This window comes from Pelmatolapia mariae, linkage group LG5 (genome assembly GCF_036321145.2).
Source record: "Pelmatolapia mariae isolate MD_Pm_ZW linkage group LG5, Pm_UMD_F_2, whole genome shotgun sequence".
NCBI classification, from domain to species: domain Eukaryota; kingdom Metazoa; phylum Chordata; class Actinopteri; order Cichliformes; family Cichlidae; genus Pelmatolapia; species Pelmatolapia mariae.
This window is the reverse complement of record NC_086231.1, coordinates 27,580,085-27,604,188: the sequence shown is the minus strand read 5'-3', so window position 1 is coordinate 27,604,188 and position 24,104 is coordinate 27,580,085. Positions and strand designations below refer to the sequence as shown.

The 24,104-nt window shown below is 42.4% G+C and overlaps 1 protein-coding gene across 1 annotated transcript; it reads left to right on the top strand.

Moving 5' to 3' along the window:
• The first annotated feature begins 202 nt into the window (after positions 1 to 202).
• Positions 203 to 20,337, top strand: prickle2b (prickle homolog 2b). Its single transcript, XM_063474579.1, has 8 exons — positions 203 to 691; positions 6,239 to 6,422; positions 12,202 to 12,315; positions 13,025 to 13,162; positions 15,089 to 15,292; positions 15,889 to 16,075; positions 17,096 to 17,980; positions 18,137 to 20,337. Exons 2-8 carry the CDS (start codon positions 6,291 to 6,293, stop codon positions 19,087 to 19,089), a joined length of 2,613 nt encoding a protein of 870 aa, XP_063330649.1. The 5' UTR covers positions 203 to 691; positions 6,239 to 6,290; the 3' UTR covers positions 19,090 to 20,337.
• The last annotated feature ends 3,767 nt before the right edge of the window (positions 20,338 to 24,104 follow it).

Below are 24,104 nucleotides of genomic sequence, written 5' to 3'. Positions count from 1 at the left end.
TGTTTCAGTAAATAAAACTGAATATGCGTAAATAAATGCTATAAACACAAACGAGGAAGAAAATAATAGATCGACCAGTGAACCAAACTTTTGACGCCATGCTTCTATTTTGAAAGGGTAAACCGGAATCGAGCTATTAATCTAAGCGCACTTGACAAACGGGGGGAGGATTAAAGCGCTGCTGCTGTGTGGCTCTGTCAGCAGAAAGCAGAGCTCTTGGAGCGCTCTGGGCTTTTACGCACCGAAAGTCCGCGCCGATCTTCTCTGAGACTCGGCAGCAGTGTTTAACGTTACTGCCAAAGGAGAGCTCTGTTATTCTCGTTGAGCGAGAAAATCTTTTTTTTTCCCTCTGGTGGAATTTGCGCACTTACTGGACATACTGAAAAGAGGAATCCGCTTTTACGCACTTCAGACTGGCTCTTCGTTGGGGCTTTTCCTCGTTTGCAGAGCCCCCCCAGAGTGTATTTGCGAAGAGGAGAGGGTTGACAAAAGGCTTTTAAACGGCCGGGATAAATGTAGCAGAGGGGTGCGGATCACGCAGCGGGCGAGAGTGGCGTGTTTTCGTGGCGAAGCTGTTGGAGTTGGAGTTGTGTGACAAATTCTGCAATGAGGAACGCGTATTTTAAAACCCGCAACACCAGAGCCTCCGAGGTCACGGTAATGGCTTCTTTCGGTTGCAGTTTGTAAGAAGGTAAGGGGCACATTATTAATAGTGTTTGTGTTATTTTTTTGGTAGCTCTTGTGTAAAAGCGCAAACGGAGACGGGGACTTTAAAGGCTCGATTGATTGGGGAATGCGCCACCAGTCTGTTCATGAACTTTTAGTCCTGTCTGGCTTAATCCTGATTTGAATTTATGCGTAAAATAATCGCAGGACTGTTAAAGCACCCTGCCATTTTTTATTTAAATGTATAAACAAGTTGAACCCTCTACAAGATTTTTCTAGGGTGTTGCACTCTTCTGTTTCACAAGTGGGTGTTTTTTCGATTGTAAATAACACTTGAATGCAGATTGCTGAACTTTCTCTCTGTGGACGTGTTCTCCCTGGTTTATATCCCCCACCCCACCTCCTGTAGCGCACTGGTCAGACCAGTAATGTGTGCTGTGGACCGTGTAGCTGTGTGACATATGGATTGTATTTTAAACTGACACAACAGACAATAGTCTGCCCGAGCAAAGGTCTGCAAATTAGTATTTTCTTCTCGACAGTTTGCATTAGAGAAGGATCTGTATTTTTCTTTGTCTGATTATTTATGTCGGGTTTTTTTTCCTGAAGTTTGCTGCTGACTGTACGTCTTTGTGGCTTTGCATTACACAACTCAATGCAGATTAATTGATCTGTTAAGATAGTTTACTTATTACTTACTTTTAGCAGTGAAAAGCGCCGCTGGATTAGCACATGAATGGGCGATAATGAATAATGTGGAATAATGTGTGGCAGCTGGCTGCAGGATCGCTGTGCACCTCGGGTCCGAGAGAGCAGACTGACAGGAACCTAAACGCCTGTCCAACATCATTTCTGACATACGCAACTGTCCTTTGGGGGTGTGGTGATTCGGATGCTCATTGGTTCCTGCTTTTTCCTCACTGACGCTTTGAAAGAAAAGTCAGCGTGATATAACAGCAATATTGTACTTTCTCTGAAAGTGTATCAAGGCCATTTAATGTGTGTTGGGAACTGAAAGAGAATGACTAACGACCTGTCACCAGAGTGCTTCCAAAACAACATCTGTATTGATGCAAGTGTGACCCTTCCATGACCTCCCATCCCATCGAAAGTATTGTCAATTTATGGAATAAGTCAACTCACAGTGACTGAGTAATGTGAGCCTATCTCATGTATAGTAAAAAAGTGTCCCAGTGTGATGTTATGCAAACACAATCTCCTTTTATCCTTCCGTTTCATATTGGACCGATTCAGGTCCAATATGATGGCCTACATTTCCCATAATACAACTGTTAAAATATCCAAGCTCCCTTGAGTTATGTTTTCAAACTTTGGCCATTATAGACTTTGACAGCTGGTTTTGCAGGCGCTCTTGCTGCTTGTGACAATTAAAAGTGACCTTGCTGTGTTAACTTGTCAACCGTCTTCTAAAAAACCAGCTCACACTGTCAAAATTCAGTGCCAGCATAATAGTTTTTTGGGTTTTTTTGTTGAACATGCTGTAAAATAATGTTGCCCATTAGTGTAGACCAGGGCCTAGTTCAAAAGAGCAGGCTAATCTATAAGTGGCCATGACAGGTGGGTGCGGGCCTAATCTTGGCCATCAGCAGCACGTTGCAGCAGGTTCTTGCTAATTGGCCACACATGGAAAATGCCTTTATCAAGCCTGGGTTATGCCAGAGACACCTCAGTCGTGTTTGCCTGTGATTAACTCCTAATAGCTCTGAAGCCGAAAATGTAGCCCATAGGTACAACTTTGTATGCTTGTGTAGCTTGTATAGCTATAATTTGTGAAAGCAGAGCTGTTTCTCAAAGCGCCTTTAAAATTTATCTTCAAATATTACTGCCGGAAAGCTTGTATTTGCTAAACAAAAGGCAGTTAAAGAGAAAAGACTCTATCTTCTTCCGCTTCTTCTTCCAAAGAAAGCAGAAGCAGAGGGGGGGGGACAAAAAAAAACACTTGGAGTGTCCTTGCGCCCAGCTGTCCTGTCCTCTCCGCTCTCCCTTCTTGTCATGCAACCTCTGCTTTTTGTGTAGAGCTTGCATTTAAAGATGAGATTTTAATCTGACCTTGTGATACCATGGAAAAGCTGCAGTGGTTTCGGGAGAAAATGATGACTTCTGCTCAAAAGATGCACTTCTGTGAATTGCTCTTTATCAGATGGGGTTTTTTTAGTACCTACCTTACCTTCCTAAAACTTAATCATCTTTAAATCAGTACTAGAGCCTAACCCCACATTTCAGGCTTTCTAAAATCAATAAATTCATTGAGCCCACTTTTGTTTTGTCTTCAGATATTCAACTTAATCTTACAGCCTGTTTCATTAAACTGGGAGACTGTGCTTGCAAAACAACTGTACGCAATTGTAGAGCAGCCCAGTAGACCCTAGTTACATATTAAAATTACCCGTTACCTGGGATACGGTGCTCATCTTGCAGCGGTGGATGATGATTATAATTAACTTGAAATATGAACCATTGTCCACTGACATCATTGCGAACTACAAACATACCCCACCCACCCCATGGGCTTGATCAAACCCTCACTCTGACTGACCAATGATATATCAGCTCTCCCAGGGGACAAAAAAAGAAGCCCAGTCACATTTGAAAAAAAAATAACAAGCCTCTTTACTTGCTTCCCTATATCTCAGTCATTTATGAGGCGTCAGTGATGCACTTGACTTGTTTTACCAGAGTTTCTAAATCTGATCTAATTGAAATCATGTAGCTTACACGGGGAAGCTCGGGGATTACGTTTCAGTTGAGGGGAAATCCCAGGCATGTCCATGAAGAATGTAAATCATGGGGAAAGCAGGGGAAACGGGCCCTCAAGGTCTACAGACTCTCTGCTTTTTCTGATTTGAGAAAATCAGGACGTGTTTGGGGTGAATCACTGGAGGAAGGTCTCTCTGACCCACATCTGTACAGATGTGGGTCACCTCCTTCTGAGTGGACACATGAAAGGTGTGGTGTGAAGAGGCTTTCTTTCAGGTTTCATCCTTCTTAGCCCAAGGACAAAATACCTGCCTTTAAGTGTTCATATGTGCTTTATCTCGTGTGGTGGATCCACCTTGCGCTTTGAATGACCATTTTCATTGTGATTGTGTATGTTCTCATAGAATCATGAGATTCTGTTCCCATCCAGCAAATCATCTTTAAATCAGCAATAACTGTGAAAGTGCTGGGCTGTAATGAGGCAAGCTGCTTTGCCGCCGGCTATGGCATCATCCTCTTGGGACTGGGATTTGCTAAGCACCCTTCTCCCAGTCTGCCTGCTTGACAGCTCATTGATGACTTCATCTACATCTGTTCTGTTTATCATGGTCATCAATATTCATGACAGGGATATTTGCCCACTTCAGGCATTTTCTTAATATTTATGTAGCGAGTGTGTGAAGTCTGTGGCTGCCCTTGCACAATGACAACAGAAGTTTAGAGGTCCTTCTTTAGCTGGAGCTCAAAGCATTAGCTTTTTAGGCTTCTGCCTGTCGCTAAATAATCTCTCATCCATCTTCAGCTATGTATATATACATGTATTACAGGCATGTGGCTAGTTGTGGCATGCCAGTAAGACGTTTTGCTCGAACTAAATAAAGTGAGCTCCATGTGTTTCATTGTCTATCTCATCACTCAAATCAATCACTGCTAAGTCAAATTGGATTTTGAGCTTTGTTAACTAAGGCTAAACCCTTGGACAAGAAGTGGTTTTTTCAGGGAGAGACAAGATGAAGCATTATAGCCGTTTGGCTCAGAGCACTTTACGTTAACAGGCAGTTGACACAAACGCTGGGACAGTGCCAACTGTTATTGTGACTGAGTCTTAGCTTCGCAGCCCTGCACCCATCACCCATCAGTGAGCTCAACAGACTCAAGAGTCCACAGCTACAGTACAGAGCGAAGTTAAGAAAGGCTTACGGACATATCCAGTGGCAGTGTTTGAAAATAGGATTGACTCGGCACATGTACCTAGATTGAAATTCCAATCAGACCTAATTGCTCAGTAGTCATTATAGTGGGAACAGGTTCAACAAGTACCGTAAGGTTTAAAAATAAAGTCTGCAAGAAATATCGAGCAGTTACACGCTGAATACATCGCACTGCAAGAACTAATTCACAAGAAGCCAGATATTGCAGACTACTTTGCATTCATTTGTTTGGACAGACTGACACCTTGGATGGCCGAGGGATGTGTTACAGTGTCCTGACTGTCCCTAAGCTCCTCCATAGGGCTGTCTCTCAGACAGGCCAGCATCCATCTAAGAAGGTAATGGGATTGTCTCACCGGTTTGGCCGCCTGAGCGGCAGGAAGGGTTAGTGGGATGTGACCTCGTTGCCCACCCAGTTTCTATTTGCAGGGTTTAGAGCTGTCAAGGACACGGCGATCTGTATGGTTGCACTGTCTCTGTGCTTTGCATCAGAATGCAGACCTGGCACTGTTGGGCTACATTTTCATTTTGGCCCATGCACTCAACTATTGAACCCATATATTGCGATCCTTTTCTGAGCCATCTCGTACACAGCTGACTCTAATAGTAGCACAGTTACAAGCTGAGGTGTCTGCAAAAATACAGCTTTACTTTGATGAACAGCAATGATGTTATGGGCTTTTAAATCAACAAGACAGGTGAGCAGTCAAACCAGAATCATTCTTTATAAGCTTAATTTCAATCCTGCAATGATTAAATGAGCTGTATTTGGTGTTGAAACTAAAATCAGACAGTGGTACTGTGATTGGTGATGCATTATTTTATGGAAATGAAGTATGGATGAAGGGGCAATATTCTAACTTGGGTTAGGAAAATTATAGGAAAGAGCAGCTCAAATGATTGTAGACCCCCTAGTGCCTTAATGTGACCTTGCTCTCACATCTAAGTTTTCTGTGGGAATTCTCACACGGATTGCTTTCCCTGTTATAGATGGGTGGATCCCTTTGGCTAATGGGAGTGGGGCACTGTCCTCGCAAAGCATCTGCAAGTGGTTCTCGCTAACCTTGTACATAGCAAAGTGCCTGTGTATTGTGTTTGCGTAGTGCTGTTTTCCATCACTGTCAATGGCTGTATTCGGCCTATTTCCAAGGCATGCTTGACATTAGATCTTCATACCGCAGACGAGTGATGAGCATTGCATTTGTGGCACCCTATTTTACTGGGAAACCCACAGTGGGAATCCTTGACATTTCAACTGAGATGAATAAGAGTGCCTGTGGGGGAAAGAAAGTTGTTTCACAGACTTCGAGTTTGTGTTTCTTGGGCTAATTTTGAAAGAAAAGATTTTTTTAATGGTTTATTTTCGATTATTAATGATGGATGCTAGAGGCTCACACCATGTGACCTCTTGTTCTTCTTTATACATCACTCTATCAAACACAGAACTTGTTTAATAATGATCAGGGATATCATGAGGTTTAGATGCACAACACTGCCCAAACTATGAACCAGACTTTAAAGCTACCATTTAGACGATTGCTTTATTTCTAGACCATTATATCTGTCCTGAATTTGCACATGTAAGCACACATGTGACATTGAACTGACAGATGGGGTTTTTTTTTTCTGTTTGTCACTGGCAGGAAGATCTGTGTACACTGTAAGTGTCGTCGTGAGGAGCATGCAGTGACAGTCATGCCCGTAGAGATGGAGAAGACGGTCACCAAACTGATGTACGACTTCCAGAGGAACTCAACCTCGGATGATGACTCAGGCTGTGCCTTGGAGGAGTACGCCTGGGTTCCACCGGGTCTCAAACCTGAACAGGTATGTTTAGTCTTATTCTGCTATGGAGCACACGGTCTTCCAGCATTTCAGTCTTGTTAGTAATGCCATCTTATCACTTCTCTTGTCACCTTTTTTGTAAAATACGTGTAATTGTGTGTACCGGTCCAATCCTTTCATCTATTTTTTTTATCATGTGAAGCTGAAGTTTTTGTAAAAAATTAATTGTTGAGCATTTGAATTCACAGCTTTTTCGTTTCCTCCAGTGTAGAGAATAGAACACAGAGGCTAATTAAAGCTTGAACGTGAATGAAATGACGGAAGACGTGGGATCACATTACAGCGCCCTTTCAAAAGCTCCGATTTCACCATACACTGTAGTGGCAGTTGAGCAGTGTAAGTTTATACAGTGAATTAGGATAAGGCTTGGTGTTGTAAAATATGATCATGGGTTAAAGTTTAGTCTTTCAGGGATATGCACAGGCAGGTGTTAGTTCAAATATATAACACACTTTTAGTACAATAATCAGAAATCTAATACAAATTCCAACTATTCGTTTAGACCTGCATGTCGCCATGTGTCGGCATATATTATCTGCTGACTGCACCTTCTCCCAGCTAATGGATAACAAGGATTATGTGCTTCCAGCAGTTAAATTAATCTCCTATTCCTTCTCCCTGCAAACATGTTTACAGTAGGTTACATTGCCCTCACAACCACAAAGCTAAGCCTGCGTTAATACTAGAGATGGCACGATACCACTTTTTTATGTCCGATACCGATACCGATATCATAAATTTGGATATCTGCCGATACCGATATTAATCTGATATAGTGTGTTTTTTAATCAATAAAACTGTTTTTTTAATATCTTGCTGCATTTTGTATAAGTTCATACTCAAGTTTAAATAAACAACAACACTAAAGCTATTCTGTTATACCTGTATGTAAAAAAATACACTGCACCCAAAATATTTCATAGTTCAGCAATACTGATCAATCTAATAAACTTAAACCTACTCCATCCTTCCTATTCTGGTATTTTAAAGAGTACTTAGCAGAAATATTAAGCAACCTAACTAATAGGGTTGCAAACTCCCAGCAAAAAAAAAAAGGGAACCACCCCCCCACCCTCCACCTCATGATGCTTAATCAACGTAATCAACTTTAATTTGATGCAGTGTGAAAAAAAAAAATGCACAGAAATAAATTATTTTTCAAGAATAATTAAATAGATTCAACATCTTTCTTCTACAGAATTGCAGACTGCACAGATGGTACTTTCCCAAAGGAAAAAGTACTATAGCTTACTACGGTATATTAGACTTAACAGTTACTATATACAGTAATGGACTTCTATACATTTTACATCAGATTAAAACTTTGGGTGTAAGATTCAGATAATTATTTATTAAAAGCTAGACACTTTAAATGAGAATAAGAAAGAAAAGTATGTCTTTGTGCCCCCTTTTCCCTGTTAATGCCCTATCGGCCCCCCTGGCTAAACTTTGCTAGATCCGCCCCTGCACAGTTACCAGCCGTCAGCTACGTAGAAAAGGATCCTGGTCTAGAAAGTAATATTAAATACATTCTAACAACAGCGTATCAAGCTTAAACGTGCTGCTGTTGTTCAGCCGCTGGTTTCCTCTTTCTGGTGCAAAGTGGGCCAAAAACAAAGAAGAGAGACGGACTCGCGACAGAAAAGCCGATCAGCTGATCAATAAGCAGTTTCATGAAGTAGCAGCAGGAGAGGGAGGGAGAGAGAGAGAAGAGGCAGTCGCTCCATATATCGGTTGTTAAGCTTAACATGGGAATGCTTTACAAACATTCAGAGATGAACTTACACACTTGCTTTACTTCTCTCTGGGATAACTTCCTCGGATATGAAATGCTGGTTTGCTAGCGAGGCTACAAATACACACAGCCGCTCTATCACGTGATGCACACTGCTCCGACGTGCTACGGTTATGAGCCGAGTTACACCGTGTCGCAGGTTTTGTGAGGTGCTTTTTGATATTTAATGGATCGGATTACATTTTTTATTTCTCACCGATATCCGATCCAGCAATTTACGTCAGTATCGGACCGATACCGATACGTAATATCGGATCGGTCCATCTCTAGTTAATACATAAGCACATAAAATGGACCCGTGCAGAAAATCCTCTATTACAATACTTCACTTAACTGCAGGTGCGCACAAGTGGGAGGGTTTCCAGCTTTATGGGACAATAGCAACGTTTATTGAAGCCGGTTTCATTTTGTTGATGAGCTGAGCTGGTCAGTACATTGTTGGCACACCCCCCACTGTTTCGACCTCAAAGGACTGAGACCAGCTATTATTCATCCCTCTCCAGGGTCATGCTTACAACTCCGTAGTCACTTAGGTTCTCATTTGGTGAAAATATAACCTCGGGAACATTCAGGAAATAAAGAGGACTGGGCTGATTAGTATGGCAAGACCAGAATCCTAAACAGCCTGGAGAAAAGATTCAGGATTATTGTTTTTTGTTTTTTTTATTGCTTGATATTACTTGATTGACTTGATCATCAGAATGGAAAGAATATTAGACTGTTAAACTGAATCACTTCTAACTTTAACCTAACAGCAGGCAGCAGATGAAATGTGCCAGAAGCTGTAGCAGTTTCTATCTTCCAAACCTGACATGACAAATCATTCAAGCTGTGGAGACCTGGTGTGTGACTTTTTTCAGGAGAGTGGATATAAAGCTAAGACTTCAGGTTAAAAACTGCAGATCAAGAGTCTTCCTGCTTTGAACCGCGGAACTGTATCTGTCTCCTGTTCAGCCTCAAGTGATGTACTGCTATTCTATAATGAGACATTTCTAAGCAGGACCTGTGGTCAGTCAGGTGTGTCTGAGGGATAACTCAGCATTTAGGTTGGGATTGTTTCTGTCAACAAAACAGTGCTGTCAGCTCTACTTTCCACTATCAGGGTGCTGAAATGCAGAGACGGCAAAAGAATCTCTAGCAACAAATGGAGCCATTATTCACTGCGTTTGACATGTTATTGGGCCATTTTCCTCCCTCGCTAGTCACCTCGCTCTCTCCTCTTCATTGTTTAAAATAGGATTATTGGATGTTGCCAAGTTACCGTTTGTCAAGGGCAAGAATGATAACTAGCAGTGGTCTGTGAGAGATAAGCGTTTTCTTCATGTGTAAGAGCTGCAGTCTAATATGGAAACTCTGCTAAGCATCAATTCCATGTGCCATGTCTGTATAGAAATTCAATTTTAGGTTTTTCATGCAAACTTGTATCTTTGTCAGGTTCTAACATGGGCCGAGAGCCTTGAAGTAGATGAATTAAATAGAAAAGCGCCAGGTAGAGAAAGAAGCGAGGGCAGTTTGACCTTTTCCAAAATAGACCAGAGGGCAATTGGACTCATTCCGATCTGAGATCAAGAACAATAAAACCATCAGCCTCTGACTTGATTGCAGCCAGCAGCCGTGAAGGACGGGTAAATGATGGGTCAGTGGATGTAAAAGCTAGTTAGGTATTTGACAGAAAATGTGTAAAAATCCATAGTCCCTGGAGGATGAAGAGGACTAATGACTTGAATTACCTTCCTCGCTTTACCTTTGTTGCGCCACAGCGAGATTGATATTTGCTGAATTTGACATCGATAGATGGCTGTGATTCTAAAAATTTAATTTAATGCTACCCTGCTGTCCAAATTCTATTACTTCATGGATCATGATCAGATATCTTTATAGCTAGTAATATTCCTATAAACATCACTTCTGCTTTGTGTTTAGGTGTCATATGTTAGCAGTGTTTGGCACAGTTTTGCACCATGGGCATTCACACATCTGAGCAAAGACGTGAGAACAGGAGGGAAATGAATGAAAACGGCTGTTAAATCCTCTCTCTTAACAGTAAAAACACCCTTTTTTTTTCCTCCGCAATGTTTGACTATAGCTACCAGTATTTTCTCAGCTATATAATATCTGTGTCTACTAACCGCTGCAAAGTGGCTTGTTGTGAGAATGTCAGAACTGGTGCCTGGTGGTGTCTTTTTCCCCTGCCTGCCTGGCCATTAACATCAATAGAAACCAGCTGTGTGAAGCAATCTCTCTTGTCACTCATCTGTAAAGTCCTACCATTTGCTTCAGCCTTAAAAAACACTCCCTTTAGTACAGTTTGAAATTCTGCCCTGTCTTTACTTCCGTCTGTTTTCGATTACAGTTATTATCGCAAGCTGCTTCTTCTGGCTCGCTCTGGAATATTTGTGTGTGTCGTGCGTATGCATGCGTGTACGTGTGTGTGTATCTTTCTTTAGATCTTTTCCTCGGGGCAGTGTGCCTTTCACCTCCAGATTGTAACCCTGCTGTTCTTGGAAGCATGTTTTGTAATTTATCATTAACAGTGGGTGTGTGCGTGCATCACGAGTTTGTCTTTTTTGTTTGTCAGTGCTGTGTGATATATCGGCACTTGACCACAGTCGGTCGTTTTGGGACTATCCAGAGATTCCACCCCACCCTCAATGCCCGTCCTAAATTGTGCTCCTGAGCACAGATCTCATGTCCATTGCCAACGCCAGCTGAGAGCCAACAAAAGCAGAGCAGAAGGAATTGGGTTACATTTACAGCAAAGAGTCTCCTGCTATAAATTCATCCCAGTAACAAATGCGCTTGTATAAGTGGCTACTTAAAGGAAATGAAGATCGTCTTTGATGCTGGATGTGATGCCGCACCTTTAAAGAGATTTTTTGAAAGCTGCACAGTTTTGATTCGGGTGTTTACACACTGATGCACGTCTGCGTTATTCAGGTTAATCTGTTTTTGTGTGGCAGACTGTGTTATTGCCAAGGACAAGGCTAGTCGGTAAATCCATTCAGCTGACCTGTAGGCCATCAAGAGAGACGTGATCTTGTCAGCAAGCATCGATCACACATGCTGTCTCTCTCAAAGTCCTTGGTGCACATTTTGCCCATTTTTGCATCTTTCCGTACACAAAGATATCTTCCTCTACACTCACATCTTTTTAACTTTTTCCCTCTCACGTCTCCTCCTCCACCTCTCACCCTTTCTCTCTTTTTCATCTATCCTCAAACCTCTCTTTAAAAACCCTGTGGCTTTCTTCATTTGCCCCCCTCTCCAGTCACATTCATATATAACTGCCTGACCTCAGTTATACCCCCCCCCCCCATTACAGTGTAATAAAGAGTGTAATAAATAACACAGAAATGACACTCATTGTCTGCTGTGGTGATGTAAAGAATGTCCAAGTAATTTGAAATGTCCAGATTAGCATTAATCTGCTGCCACACGCTTGCATTGCTGGGGGCATACGTGTTGAACACCATTTCGTTTTCTCGTGTGTGTGTGTGTGTGTGTGTGTGTGTGTGTGTGTAATTGTGACAGGTCAGTAATGCATTCCCTTGTCAGTGTGCAGAGATGGAGAGGTGGGGTTCCATTAAGTTTCTACTGGTGGGCCATAAATCAAAGTGTGTGTGTGTGTGTGTGTGTGTGTGTGTGTGTGTGTGTGTGTGTGTGTGTGTGTGTGTGTGTGTGTGTGTGTGTGTGTGTGTGTCTGTGTAAGAGACAGACAGAGAGAGAGAGAGTGTGAGTGTGTGAGACTCCCAGTGGCAGAGCTTGATACTTTAGTCCTTGCACAGTTTTACCTTTTTAGCCCTGAGATGATAAAATCAAAACAATATCAAATAAAGGCTGAAATTTCTCAGTTTTTGTAGATGGTACAACAACAAAAGAAAGAAGTCACTTACTGCAGAATATTTGAGCACTTACCTTGTAATGAAAACAGCCCCTCAGTCCAAATGTTCTCTGTCTCTCCCTCAGGTTCATCAGTACTACAGCTCCCTGCCTGAGGACAAGGTGCCCTACGTGAACAGCCCAGGGGAGAAATACAGGATCAAACAGCTGCTCAATCAGCTCCCGCCCCACGACAATGAGGTGAGTCCAAACAGATGCCCTCCCCCACCACCTTCCATGCATCCATCCATCCATCCATCCATCCATCACCTCACCTCCTTCAGGGCAATACAGAGATAAGAGGGGGAGCGGGGAGAAGACAGACGCTTTAAAAATGGAGTCTGTCTCCCTAATGGGCGAGATAGGGAAGTGTTTATCGCTGCCTATTAAAGTTGGTTACATTAATAAATTATTACCACAGTTCGTTTGAAGAGATTAAAAGACAGGATCCCCGAGAAGGTCGGCTCTGTTTCCCACCTTAGTTTAGGCTAACAGTCAGCCTGAGCTGTTATTTCTTTTCACTTTATTAGGTGGGACTTCACAGAACCAATTTGTGGTCAGGTAGTGGGTGGGTTCTTAATTCCACCTACTAATCTGATTGGTCAGTCGTTTCGTCAGCTGCGATCTGAGAGCCAGTTATTCATTTGGTGACGTGGTTCCTGGTTAATCCTGATTCACAATTTGCACCCAGCAAATGCAGAGCACAATATCAGTACTTTTTAGCAATGACAAAAACATGATGACAATTAATTCAACTCTGGCAAACATTATACAGTTATTGAAATCTTTAAAAAAACAAAAAACAAAACTATTTCTATTCACTTTAGTTAGTATTCATTCATCCATCCATTTTCTGTCACCGCTCCAGTTCATGTTCTCGTGGTTTCATGGTCATGTGATCTTCATCCAGGTGCGCTACTGTAACAGTCTGGATGATGAGGAGAAGCGAGAGCTGAAGCTCTTCAGTAACCAGCGGAAGCGCGAAAACCTGGGTCGGGGCAATGTCCGCCCACTCCCCGTGACGATGATGGGGGCGATCTGCGAACAGGTAGCTGAAAGAAATGTCGAAAGCATAATATATACATTTGCCCTCCGTGTTATATATTGATTTATTTTTTATAAATGTCATTTCTATGTGGACAGAGAAGTGACAGAAGTGAGTCATGTGGCAGACATATGGAACGACGTGCTGGCATGTCAGCGGGGTTTAATGTTGACGTATATAAACGAGGGAGATGCGGTTAAATTACTATTGTGACCTTGTTGCACTTCAAACTCTTAAAGTGATGTGTGTGGGTATGGTGCCCCCACTTTATTTTCTTTTTTTTATGCCTCACCAACTATAAAAATTCTGAAATACAGCTTAGTTCATTGTAGTTGAGTTAGACTGCTCTAAATTCTCTAGATGCTTAGTGTTTGTACTCTTGTAAAATGGAAGTTTGGAGCTGAATGGAATGCCCGTTTAACAATAAACATACACACTTCATGCATCCGCTGGGCGTTTGTCATTTTATTTACAACAAGCTCAAACAAGGTGGAGATACTCAGTGCTGTGCTGGTGCTCCGGGTGTACAGCTGCTCTATAGCTCGTGTTTCTTATCCAGTTAGCAGACACACACACATACACACACACGAGGGAGTGGATTGTTGGGAGAGTTTGTATTGATTGAATTCTTCCCCCCCCGCCCCCCCTCCTTGGTTTCATGCAGCTCTAGGCTTTGTGCCAGTTAGATAACCTGATTGCAACTCTACCTCCGTCTCCACCTTCCCACCCCTCTAAATCTGCTTTGCCTGCCTGACCTTTCCTCCCGTCTTACTGGTGCTGCTGCTCGTTTATCTTCCCGCCTTCTCTGATTGTACACCTCCATGCCTCTCTCACACTTTTTTTTTTAATCTTCCCTACATATCTCTCTGTCAATAAATCTATCGTTTGTCCCACCAGTGTCCTCCACCAGCCCCTCAACTTCTTCTTTATCTCTCTGGTTCCCCCCTCCTGAACACACCTTTGTGCTCGCAGCCTTTTCAACTTGCATAATTGTGTTACAGACAGAGATTTACTGATCCAGTATGTTCAATTGCTATCAGCACTAACCTGACCTTATTAGAGATCCCATGGAAGGTGGACTTTAAGTTCATGGAAATCTCTTTATTTGTTGCATCTTCTGTAGCGCTGATGTGACTGTTTAATCCGTGAAACATTTTTAGTTAACAGAATGTTTTCTGGCATCTTTTGTGAGGCTAAACTGTCTTTTCCGGCCATTGATTGGACAGAACAACCAATTTACAGTGATTAACTTCGTCTTTAGGATATGTATTACTTGACTGTAACTTTTTGTAGACCACTCTGTCAATTGTATTATCAATTAAGAAACGGGCGATATTAAGTGATGATGATAGTGGTTGGAATTGCGGCCATTATCCTCTGATGCTCCAGTAAGTTTGACTAAAGGTCCAATAAATAGAGTTCATCCCAGATTTAAAACAATTTTACAGTTTTTCACTTCCTGTCGGATTAGATTGTAATTCCATCCCTCTAAATGAAGCAAATTGGATTAGACGGTCTTATGTCCTGTTTCCAATGAACCGTTTTAACAGGAATTACTTTACATTAAGCAATCAGTGATACCATACCACATATCAGGATGCTGGCCTGTCTGTTCATTAAAAAAAATGCTCCGCAGGCATGGACTTTCAGCTTTCCTTATGCTTTGAAAAACTCATTTGAGCCGTGTGACTTCTTGCTGGCTCTTGACACATGAGTCTCACGGGGTGGGTTTTTTTTTTTCACGTGCAAAGATTTTACATTATTGTATCAAAGAAGAGTTTCACTCAATTCTGTACTTTGAGGTTTAGACACTTTTTAAATAAGAAACGAAACAGTGCTCACATTGGATTCATATAAGAGAAAGCTGGTAAATTGTGACAAATAAACCCAGCGATCATTTAAAGTTGTTTCATTTCATTTTCTGTTTAGTGTGGAGGCCAGATAAATGGCGGAGACATCGCTGTGTTCGCATCCCGGGCAGGTCACGGTGTGTGTTGGCACCCTGCGTGCTTCGTGTGCAGCATGTGCAACGAGCTGTTGGTGGACCTCATTTATTTCTACCAGGATGGAAAGATCTACTGCGGCCGGCACCACGCCGAGAGGCTGAAGCCACGCTGCACTGCCTGCGATGAGGTAAACGCACATCACACGCAGACACACAAGGCTACACGTGGATGGTCATGTCTTAATAGGTACACGTCACCCACTTGGACAAGCTGTGCCTGTAACTGTGCCAGTAGGGCTATTTATAGTGTTTACACACATGCACTCTGCACTTACACATGCCTATATACACACCAAATTGCTGTCATACGATGCTTACGAGCTCACAGCACACTCCGTCACAGTTTAATGACTGCTGAGGTTTATCCAGTTTAAAGGGGTTGACTTTCAATATCCTGATCTCCCAGCCCATTAACGCCGACTCTTACTCTGCAAATGGGGACAAGGACTCTTTTGGCACTTAAATGCACCCCAGCGGTTTAACAGCAGCGTAATTAAAAGCAAATGCACCACCTAGATTTCAGTTCCTCACACACATTAGCCTCCTACACGAACTGGCGACAAAGAATGATCTAAGAGCGCCAAGCTGCAGAGGAAAATATGGTATGGCGTGGGAGGGCAAGCAGTCTTTGTCCTGTCATTCAGCACGCAGTAATAACCCAACTGAGGTTTTATCTCTATGGACTTTCAATAAACGATACTCTTTCTTATGTCTTTGTTCTTAGATCATCTTTGCAGATGAGTGCACCGAGGCAGAGGGCCGTCACTGGCATATGAAGCACTTTTGCTGTTTTGAATGCGAGACGGTGCTGGGGGGTCAGCGTTACATCATGAAGGAGGGACGGCCCTACTGCTGCTCCTGCTTCGAGTCCCTGTATGCAGAGTACTGCGATTCCTGCGGGGAACATATTGGTATGCTGCCTCACTCCCCATCATCCATCACTTCCATCTATTGTTTCCATCACTGTCCATATGGACTGCATTAATGACTAGAAGCTCATGCAAAGAATTGGTTGCTGAAAGGTTATTAAAGTTCCAAATACATAATTTATATATAAGAGGATTCAGATGCAAGTTTGCACAGAGAAGAAAAGAGTTACAGTAGCATGGATGTGGACTTGTTTTCAGCATTTTCTCATGGAATAAATTTCAGAATATTTGTGGCAAGGGTGCAAAACTGAGCGCCACAGACTTACCTTTACAAAGCACAGAAATGTATACAATATACATCATGCAGTGTGGAACTCAACATAGGGCAAAGGGATGACTATCACGTGACTTTTCAAATTATGGGCCAGTTTTTGGTTGTTATTTGTTTTTTTAAGTTTATAAAGGCATAAAGTGTCAGACAAGTGTAAAGACAACCCTGGCGAGAGAAGAAAATGGGGGATTTTTCAGCTGGAAACATTCCTATAAGCAATTTTTCTTTCTCTGAGTTCGTGCTCATGTGCATGCATGTGTAACTGCACACGTACGTGTGTGTTTCCCAGGACAGGATGCCCAGGTGTGATTTTTGGCACATATTTCTCTACAGATTTGCACTGTAATTATTAGTCAGACAGGATACAGAAAAGTATTTGGCCTCAAAAATAAAACTGATTACAAATGAAAACCACCAGAAAGCACTCTCAATCCAGATGGCAGTCATTAGCAAATAGCTGGTTTTCTTTTCCCCTGCAACTGGAAACATTCTCAAAATGCTATGTGTTTATACAATGCTGGGCGAGCGTCATAATGAGTTTACCCTGAAACACAGCAAAGTTGCCGCCTCTAGCTCCATTTTCCATTTTCTTACTGTATAAGCTATATGCAGTATGCTGCAATTTTACACAACACAGCTTGTTTAAATTACATTTTTAAATGTTATGCCCTTTGATGCCATGAATACATGAGTATGAGTATCTGTCATTTATGTGTTTATCTTTCCTGCAGGTATTGATCAAGGCCAGATGACGTATGACGGGCAGCACTGGCATGCTGCAGAAGGCTGCTTCTGCTGTGCACGCTGTAAACGCTCTCTGCTGGGTCGGCCTTTCCTGCCCAAGCAAGGCCAGATCTTCTGCTCCCGCTCCTGCAGTCTAGGGGAAGAGCCTAATGGCTCTGACTCTTCTGATTCGGCCTTTCAAAGTGCTCGCTCCACTAGAGAGTCCAGACGCAGCTCTAAAACAACAAAGAATGGAGGGGGAGGCGGGGTGCAGACTGAAAGATGTTCAGGGGAAGTGGACCCACTATCTTTACAAATGGATCTTCTGAGTCTGTCCAGTCAAACACCCAGTTTGACTCGTGAGCCACCTTCCTGGCAGAACCAGGAGCAAGCAGGCGATGGTTACACTTATGAATCCCAATCTGATCCAACTGCTAATCCCACACCTCTCCAGCTTCTTAGCCAGTGCAATGTCAGAAGTGTCTATAACCCCACCTGCTCTGGACAGAATAATCAACAGCAGGATTACAGGATCAAGGAGAATGGAGGTTTAAAGCGACCGCCTATTTCAGCCATGAAAGGCCACTCTCTGAATGAGACGTGGTTCCAACAGCAAGCTCCAGAAGAGTACTATCCACCCAAACTGAGGACCCAAAAGAGCTTCACTGAGGTGTCCCACTGCACTCAAAAACACAATGGCTTCTCCTCAGACAAGCGTTCAATTAGTTTGCACGGTTTTCAGAGGGACAGAGATGCGGGGCCTTCAGCAACTACCCAACAAACAGCAAGGAGCAGGAACCCAATAAATGCACTTAACTTGACAGAGCAACTGACCCCGTTAGAGCAGACCCCAAGAGGATCCATGGAGTCTCTGGCTCTCTCCAATGCTACAGGTTGGTGTGGTAGTAGTACTCACTAGATCTTGTTTTGACTTACAGTTTCTGTTTGGTGTGTTTGCATGTTGTTGCATATTAAGATGTTTCCTCAAGCTAAAGTGACAGTGAGTAAAAGGCAGTGATTACTCCAAATTCTACTCTGTTTCCTTACAGGCAACTCAGATGCTGGGGGAAAGCGTCAGGAGCACCTTTCACGTTTCTCTATGCCGGACCTGAGCAAAGACTCTGGAATGAATGTGTCTGAGAAAAGTCATGTGGACACCCTCAACTCCTCAGGGCAGTTTCGCAGCTCTGAGTCTATTCACAGTCTCACTGCTGGTCAGTCCTATATGGAAATGAACCCTCACAGACCCACTCAATACCAAATGCAGTACTGTGACCCTTCTGCCATGGGTGTGGCCATGGGTATGGGCATTACTCGTTTACCACCTGGCTTCACCTTTCAGGAGGAAGATGGGCTTAGTTTGGTGAGCAACGCCAACGCTTCACGCTTGCCTCCCATTAGTGAGCGCAGGGTGGGTGGTGGTGGAGGTGGAGGAAGGGGAGCCAGTATCCGGATAGATGCCCCAGAAGAGACTTCACAGAGGCGTAGGCACCACCATCACCGCTCTCGGAGATCCCGTCGTTCTCGTTCAGAAAACGCTCTCCACTTGGTGGCAGAGCAAAGACAAAGGCCTCAAGAAAGACCACAGCTACATGTCCGAGAGGATTATGACTGTTTCCCGCCGCCAAGGAGTGCAAGGGACCAGTTTGGTGGAAGAGGAGGAGGGGGAAGATACCAGCCCCAACTCTTCAGGCAGTGCCCCAGGACCACTTCAGACCTGAGTCTACAAAACCCTGGGGCCAACAGACGCACTGGCTTGAATCAGTACTCCTGGGATGATTATGATGACGATGACTGGTGCTCCACTTGCTCATCATCCTCAGAATCAGAAGATGAAGGTTACTTCTTGGGTGAACCGATACCCAGGCCCATCCAGCTGCGCTACCTCAGCAACCAGGAGCTGGTCCACAAGTATAACAACGCAGGAATGGGAGGACCCAACCGTAGTGGGCAGTTACACACCCGCAAACGCAGAAAAAGCAAGAACTGCATTATCTCTTAATATATTGACATTTGCTCATTATATAACTTTTTAGCCCTTTTCAGACATGCATTCCTTACCTTTAATCTAGCAACATCTGAACATGTTACTTCAGCACTTATCAAGGCACTGGATAAGTTTGAAAGTATGCCGTAACATTAATGGATTGGCTTGGACAATAGTAGGATTATGTGTGTCTGCTCTGAGTTGTTAAGCTCACTAACGGACATGATTATTTTGGAAGTTAAAAAGCCAGTAATTGGCAAATCAGACACCAGTTCTCAGTAGGTGTCTCATGGTCTCACTCTGCTCAAGGAAGCCACAAACCCATTCCTTTTTGAAAAAACTTAAACACAATAAACTGACCTTTTTCCCCCACACACCGGACAAAGTTTTCATATCCTGCATTTTCCACATTTAAGCACCAACGCTGGTCAGTGCATACCTCATGGACCAGTGACTTCATGTATATATATAATCTTAACATACTGTACTGAAGATAGACTGTGAATGATGACTTTAACCTATTCTAACCTGTTCAGAAAACATTAATAAAAAGCAATGTAAACAAGTTAGTTTGCTTCCAGCTGTTTATGGAAGTCTTTCTTCTGAGCATATTACATACCTGCAGTAAGTTAGCAGCAAGATTTTTGTGGCACTTGGTTTTTAAATTACAATAAATTATCTTTAACGTGGAGACAGGGATGATGACCCTGTAGACTTTAGACAAATGACCTGTCATAGTTTTTAGGCTACAGTTTATAAAGTGTCTAATCTGTTTACAAAAATGTATGGATGTGGATGTATTCCCATGACTGCAAATCGCCTGGCAGATATATATATTTATTAAATGAGAGCTGATTACAGCCAGAAAGTTTTAAAGATTTTAGTACGTATATATGACATGAGGACAGTCTCCTTCCTTCAGTGCTTTCTGAGTGAAGCCATGAGAACATTTATGTAAAATGGACCTACATCTGAATGACAGAACCCTTTGACTTAAACAAATTCATGAAGCTAGCAATGTTACATATATCCCATGTCTGAAAAGGGCTGTTGTTCACCTTGTGTACACTAAAATTCTCCATCTGGAACAAAAACAAAATCACCTACTCCAACTATTCAGTGTTATTTATCATTGATTATGATGTAATTGAAAGTCAGTGATGAATTACAGTCAGTTAACAGTAAAAAAACAAGTGTTTGCATGTTTTTTTTCCTTTTTTTTAACTTTTCACAATAACTCCTGAGTATTAAGGCGAACAGTTACATGTGCAGTTTTGTCAAGTCCCAATGTTTATCAAAAGCTGAGGTGCAATTTTTTTAACTTAATTTCCACGCAGCAAGTGAGTGTACATTACCAGATTGGTATAGTTTTGCTTTTTCATGCAATGTGATTTAGATATAGGATATAATGTACTATTGAAGTTTAATAGTATGTAAATAGATAAAAAAAATTAATAATTTCACTTAAGTTAATGAAGTCAGTGTACATATGGTTGTAAATGAAGCCTCACATATTTTTATATTTGTATAGATGGAGTCATTTATGTATTAAATATCTATAATGTAGAGATAGAAAAATGACCAAAACAACGTTATGCATGTGTTATTTGGCTGACCTGGTCCTGCATTTGGAATAAAAGAGTACTTCAGTGACTTTCACTGAGTGATCTGTATTTCTCTCCAGAGATCGGGCAAGTGTGCAAAAGAGTCACTTTGTCCATCTGTTTAATAGATAAATGAATGACAGTGGGCTGTAGAAGCCGGTTAAAGTCATCCTCAGATGAATTGTTCGACGGTGTATGCACTCATATTCAAACACACAGAGGTCCATTGTCCTGGAAACAGATGCCACTGCATTTCTGGTTTATTGCATCAGCTTGCACAAGTTGGAAACTGCTGACAAAGGTCTAGGGATTTAGTTATTGAAACCTGGTGATGCTACAAATATTCTTTGTTACCCATGCTAATGAGGTGGCTGAGACATTGTTGTTCCTGAAATTGGCCAAATTAAAAGCTGGTTTTCATGATGCCTAAGATTTTGGCCAATTACGTGACACTGACATTTAATTACATTTCTGTGAGGGTGAGCTGCATATTCAGTCTCAACCAGACACACTTGTGTCTAATTTGGAATACTTACAACATCTGCATCTCATTCAGGGGCAAATATGGCCCAAATGTCACAATGCACCTGACATCTGGCCCATATTATGTGAACCTGTGGCCATGTTGAGGCAGCCTGACTCACAGCCCAAAAGAAAGCTGCACATGTGGGCCATTTCTAGGGCCAATCATTCCCTGGTGTCTTATTAACATCAGAACATACTGAAATAGTTTAACATGATAAACTTTGAATAATGTTTTATTGGCTATAATGTTAAAAGGACATGAAGGACAGTAGTGCATGTGCACAAGTTGATAGCAAACACATCTTTAGAAGCCAAGGTACGGCACTACAAGATAGCCAACAGGAGCTGGTGTACCAATGTAGCAAGTCTGCTAGCATCATCAAAGGCACTTGTTGAAATGGGCTAATTTAGCTCAAGATTAAAAACTTGGCTAGTAAGCGATCACTAACGCAGCCGAACATCAAACAACTGCGACAACGCGAGATATGGTTCACTGGCTAATATTTTACTAATCCAAAGGCAAGGCCAACTCGACATCCATCGTACATCCTGTGTAAAGCTCTCTTACCAACTGAAAGCCAGTCCACAATATACTCTTTACACCCTCATGCTTTGTATCATTCCCTTTGCCTTCCTCGTTCTGTGTCTCCTCATTTTTGCCATGATGTTTGTAGTAAGAATACTAAATAAATTCTTCTTATAGCTGGCTGAAGACCCAGAGATTGGGGGCTTAGTTAGGGGGTGATTCTGACTTTGCTGTAGGTGTGAATGGTTTTCTGTCTCTATGTGTGCTCTCTAACTGATCGGCCTAGGGTTACCCTGCCTCTTGGCCTATGGCAACTGGAATAAGCCCCCTTTGACTCTGAATTGGATAAATGGAAGAAGATGGATGGATTTTACTTTACTTTGCGTTTGTTTTTGTACTTTGTTAAGGTAACTAGTGCCATACCTCATGAATTACCAAGCAGAGGAACACAGTGTGCTACATGAAATGAGCAATTTGGAGTACATATCAGATCATGTATATTTGCTTGCTAATGAGAACCCCCCCCCAGTCCACTTGATTTCAAAACAAATCTGCAATGTCAAAAGTATTTTACTTTTTGAATACTCTGAGTAAAGAGAAAAGATTTAAAATGGTAATAGAAACAACAAGACATGCACAGGAGGGTTAATTATTTGTACAGTAGAGCAGGTGGTATTGGAAAGTGTTAAGCAAAGTCATACTGTAAATTGGATTGATAATGTCCATGTGGTCTGGGGATTACTGCTGCTAGCCCCATAATCCCACCCCACCCCTCCCCTCACACACACACATACACACTTGGAACAAGGTGTGCAAATGCCAGTCTCCTGACTTGGAGCCATTGAAGCTCTAATTTTGTTGGCATAATGTTTACATTAGTATGTTTGCCTCACCTGAACTCAGCCACTAAGGCGTGTAGCCCAGCTTTCATGTTTACTTGGGGATGTGCAGATAACTCATAGACGGGAAGGAATGGACCTGAATTAGTCTGTCATTATACCGCAAAGCCAGCTGCAAAAACATGAGTCACATTATGTCTGACTGCTGCTGATGGCCTGGCCAGTAAATGTGGACTTTGCTGCTTTAAGCTTTCATGTTGCAGACTGTATATCATTGGGGTGTCTGTCACTCAATTCCTTTTACTTAAAAGGTACTGAGACATACAGTGAGAGTCACAGTCTTTGGTCTGCCTTTAATAACGTGAATATTATTGCTCTTGAAACACGAGCTTCCCTTACATCATCACTGCTTGCCCATATTAGTTTGTTTCTTTATTAGTCCCTCACCCATGTGTGTGTGTGTGTGTGTGTGTGTGTGTGTGTGTGTGTGTGTGTGTGGGGAGTCTCCAAGTGTTTAATTAAAAGCAAATGGAAGCCGTACACTGAAGGGTGCCACAGATTGCAGCCATATGCTTCCCGCGCTGTGCCGTATTCAAGATAGCGGATGGTGGGGAGATAATCCTCGAGTGGTTTGGATGCTTCCAGTTGTGACAGTCATATTGTCAGCCAAGCGTGTAATTTAGAGCCATGAGCGGTTAGGTGTCTTCGCTATACAAAGAAGTTACAGTCTGGTGATAGTCGAAGTAGGTGTCAGGAAGAAGAGGTTTAATCGTTTCGTGATCATGACTGACATTATCAGTCTTGAACAATAATGTTCTCCAGATCATGTGGATGAAAAGCATTTTTATTTACCCTCTTATTTTGTTTGAGCAGGTGTATATTTCAGTTATCACATACAAACTTAGATTAATAACATCTGGGGCTACAAATGCCCTGTTTGAAAAGGAGTACAAATTTCTGTCTAATCCCAGCTCAACTCTTCTTTTTTTGTCTGCCACACACTAAATTTACAAAATGCTCGATAAAGGCTTGATAAGAAAAAAAAGTGCTCTTGTAATACATACATTCTAGTAGTCCTCATGTTGTATTTGTGCCTTAAAAGCCACTTCATTTAGAAAATGCAACAGTTTCATTAACAGCCAGACATGTGCATAAGTGTGTGTGTGTGTGTGTGTGTGTGTGTGTGTGTGTGTGTGTGTGTAGGCTCAGATGCATGGCTGTCATGGGTTGAAACAGTTGGAGTTGTTTTAGGAGACTCTAAAAGCTGTAATTACCGGTCCTTAAGAGCAGAATGGCTGCAAATTACAGCTGCACTCTGAGCAAACTAAAATAGCCTGATTCAGTTATTTACAAATGAAGAATGCCAACCGTGTGCTATCGCACATGCACACGCAACCAGCTCGCTATCGCTGGCACGCAAGTAGATCCAAACTCCAACGCACATACGCATACACACACATGTTCACTGGCCTTGCTGAATAGGAGACGCGTGACAAGTCTGACTGAGGCCTTACCAGCCAGCTACTCTCCTACAGC

Coding starts and splice junctions, on each gene's coding strand:
- prickle2b (XM_063474579.1), top strand. CDS start 6,291: ATGCCCGTAGAGATGGAGAAGACGGTCACCAAACTGATGTACGACTTC. Junction 12,316..13,024: donor TCCCGCCCCACGACAATGAG/GTGAGTCCAAAC, acceptor ATCTTCATCCAG/GTGCGCTACTGTAACAGTCT. Junction 16,076..17,095: donor TTCCTGCGGGGAACATATTG/GTATGCTGCCTC, acceptor TCTTTCCTGCAG/GTATTGATCAAGGCCAGATG.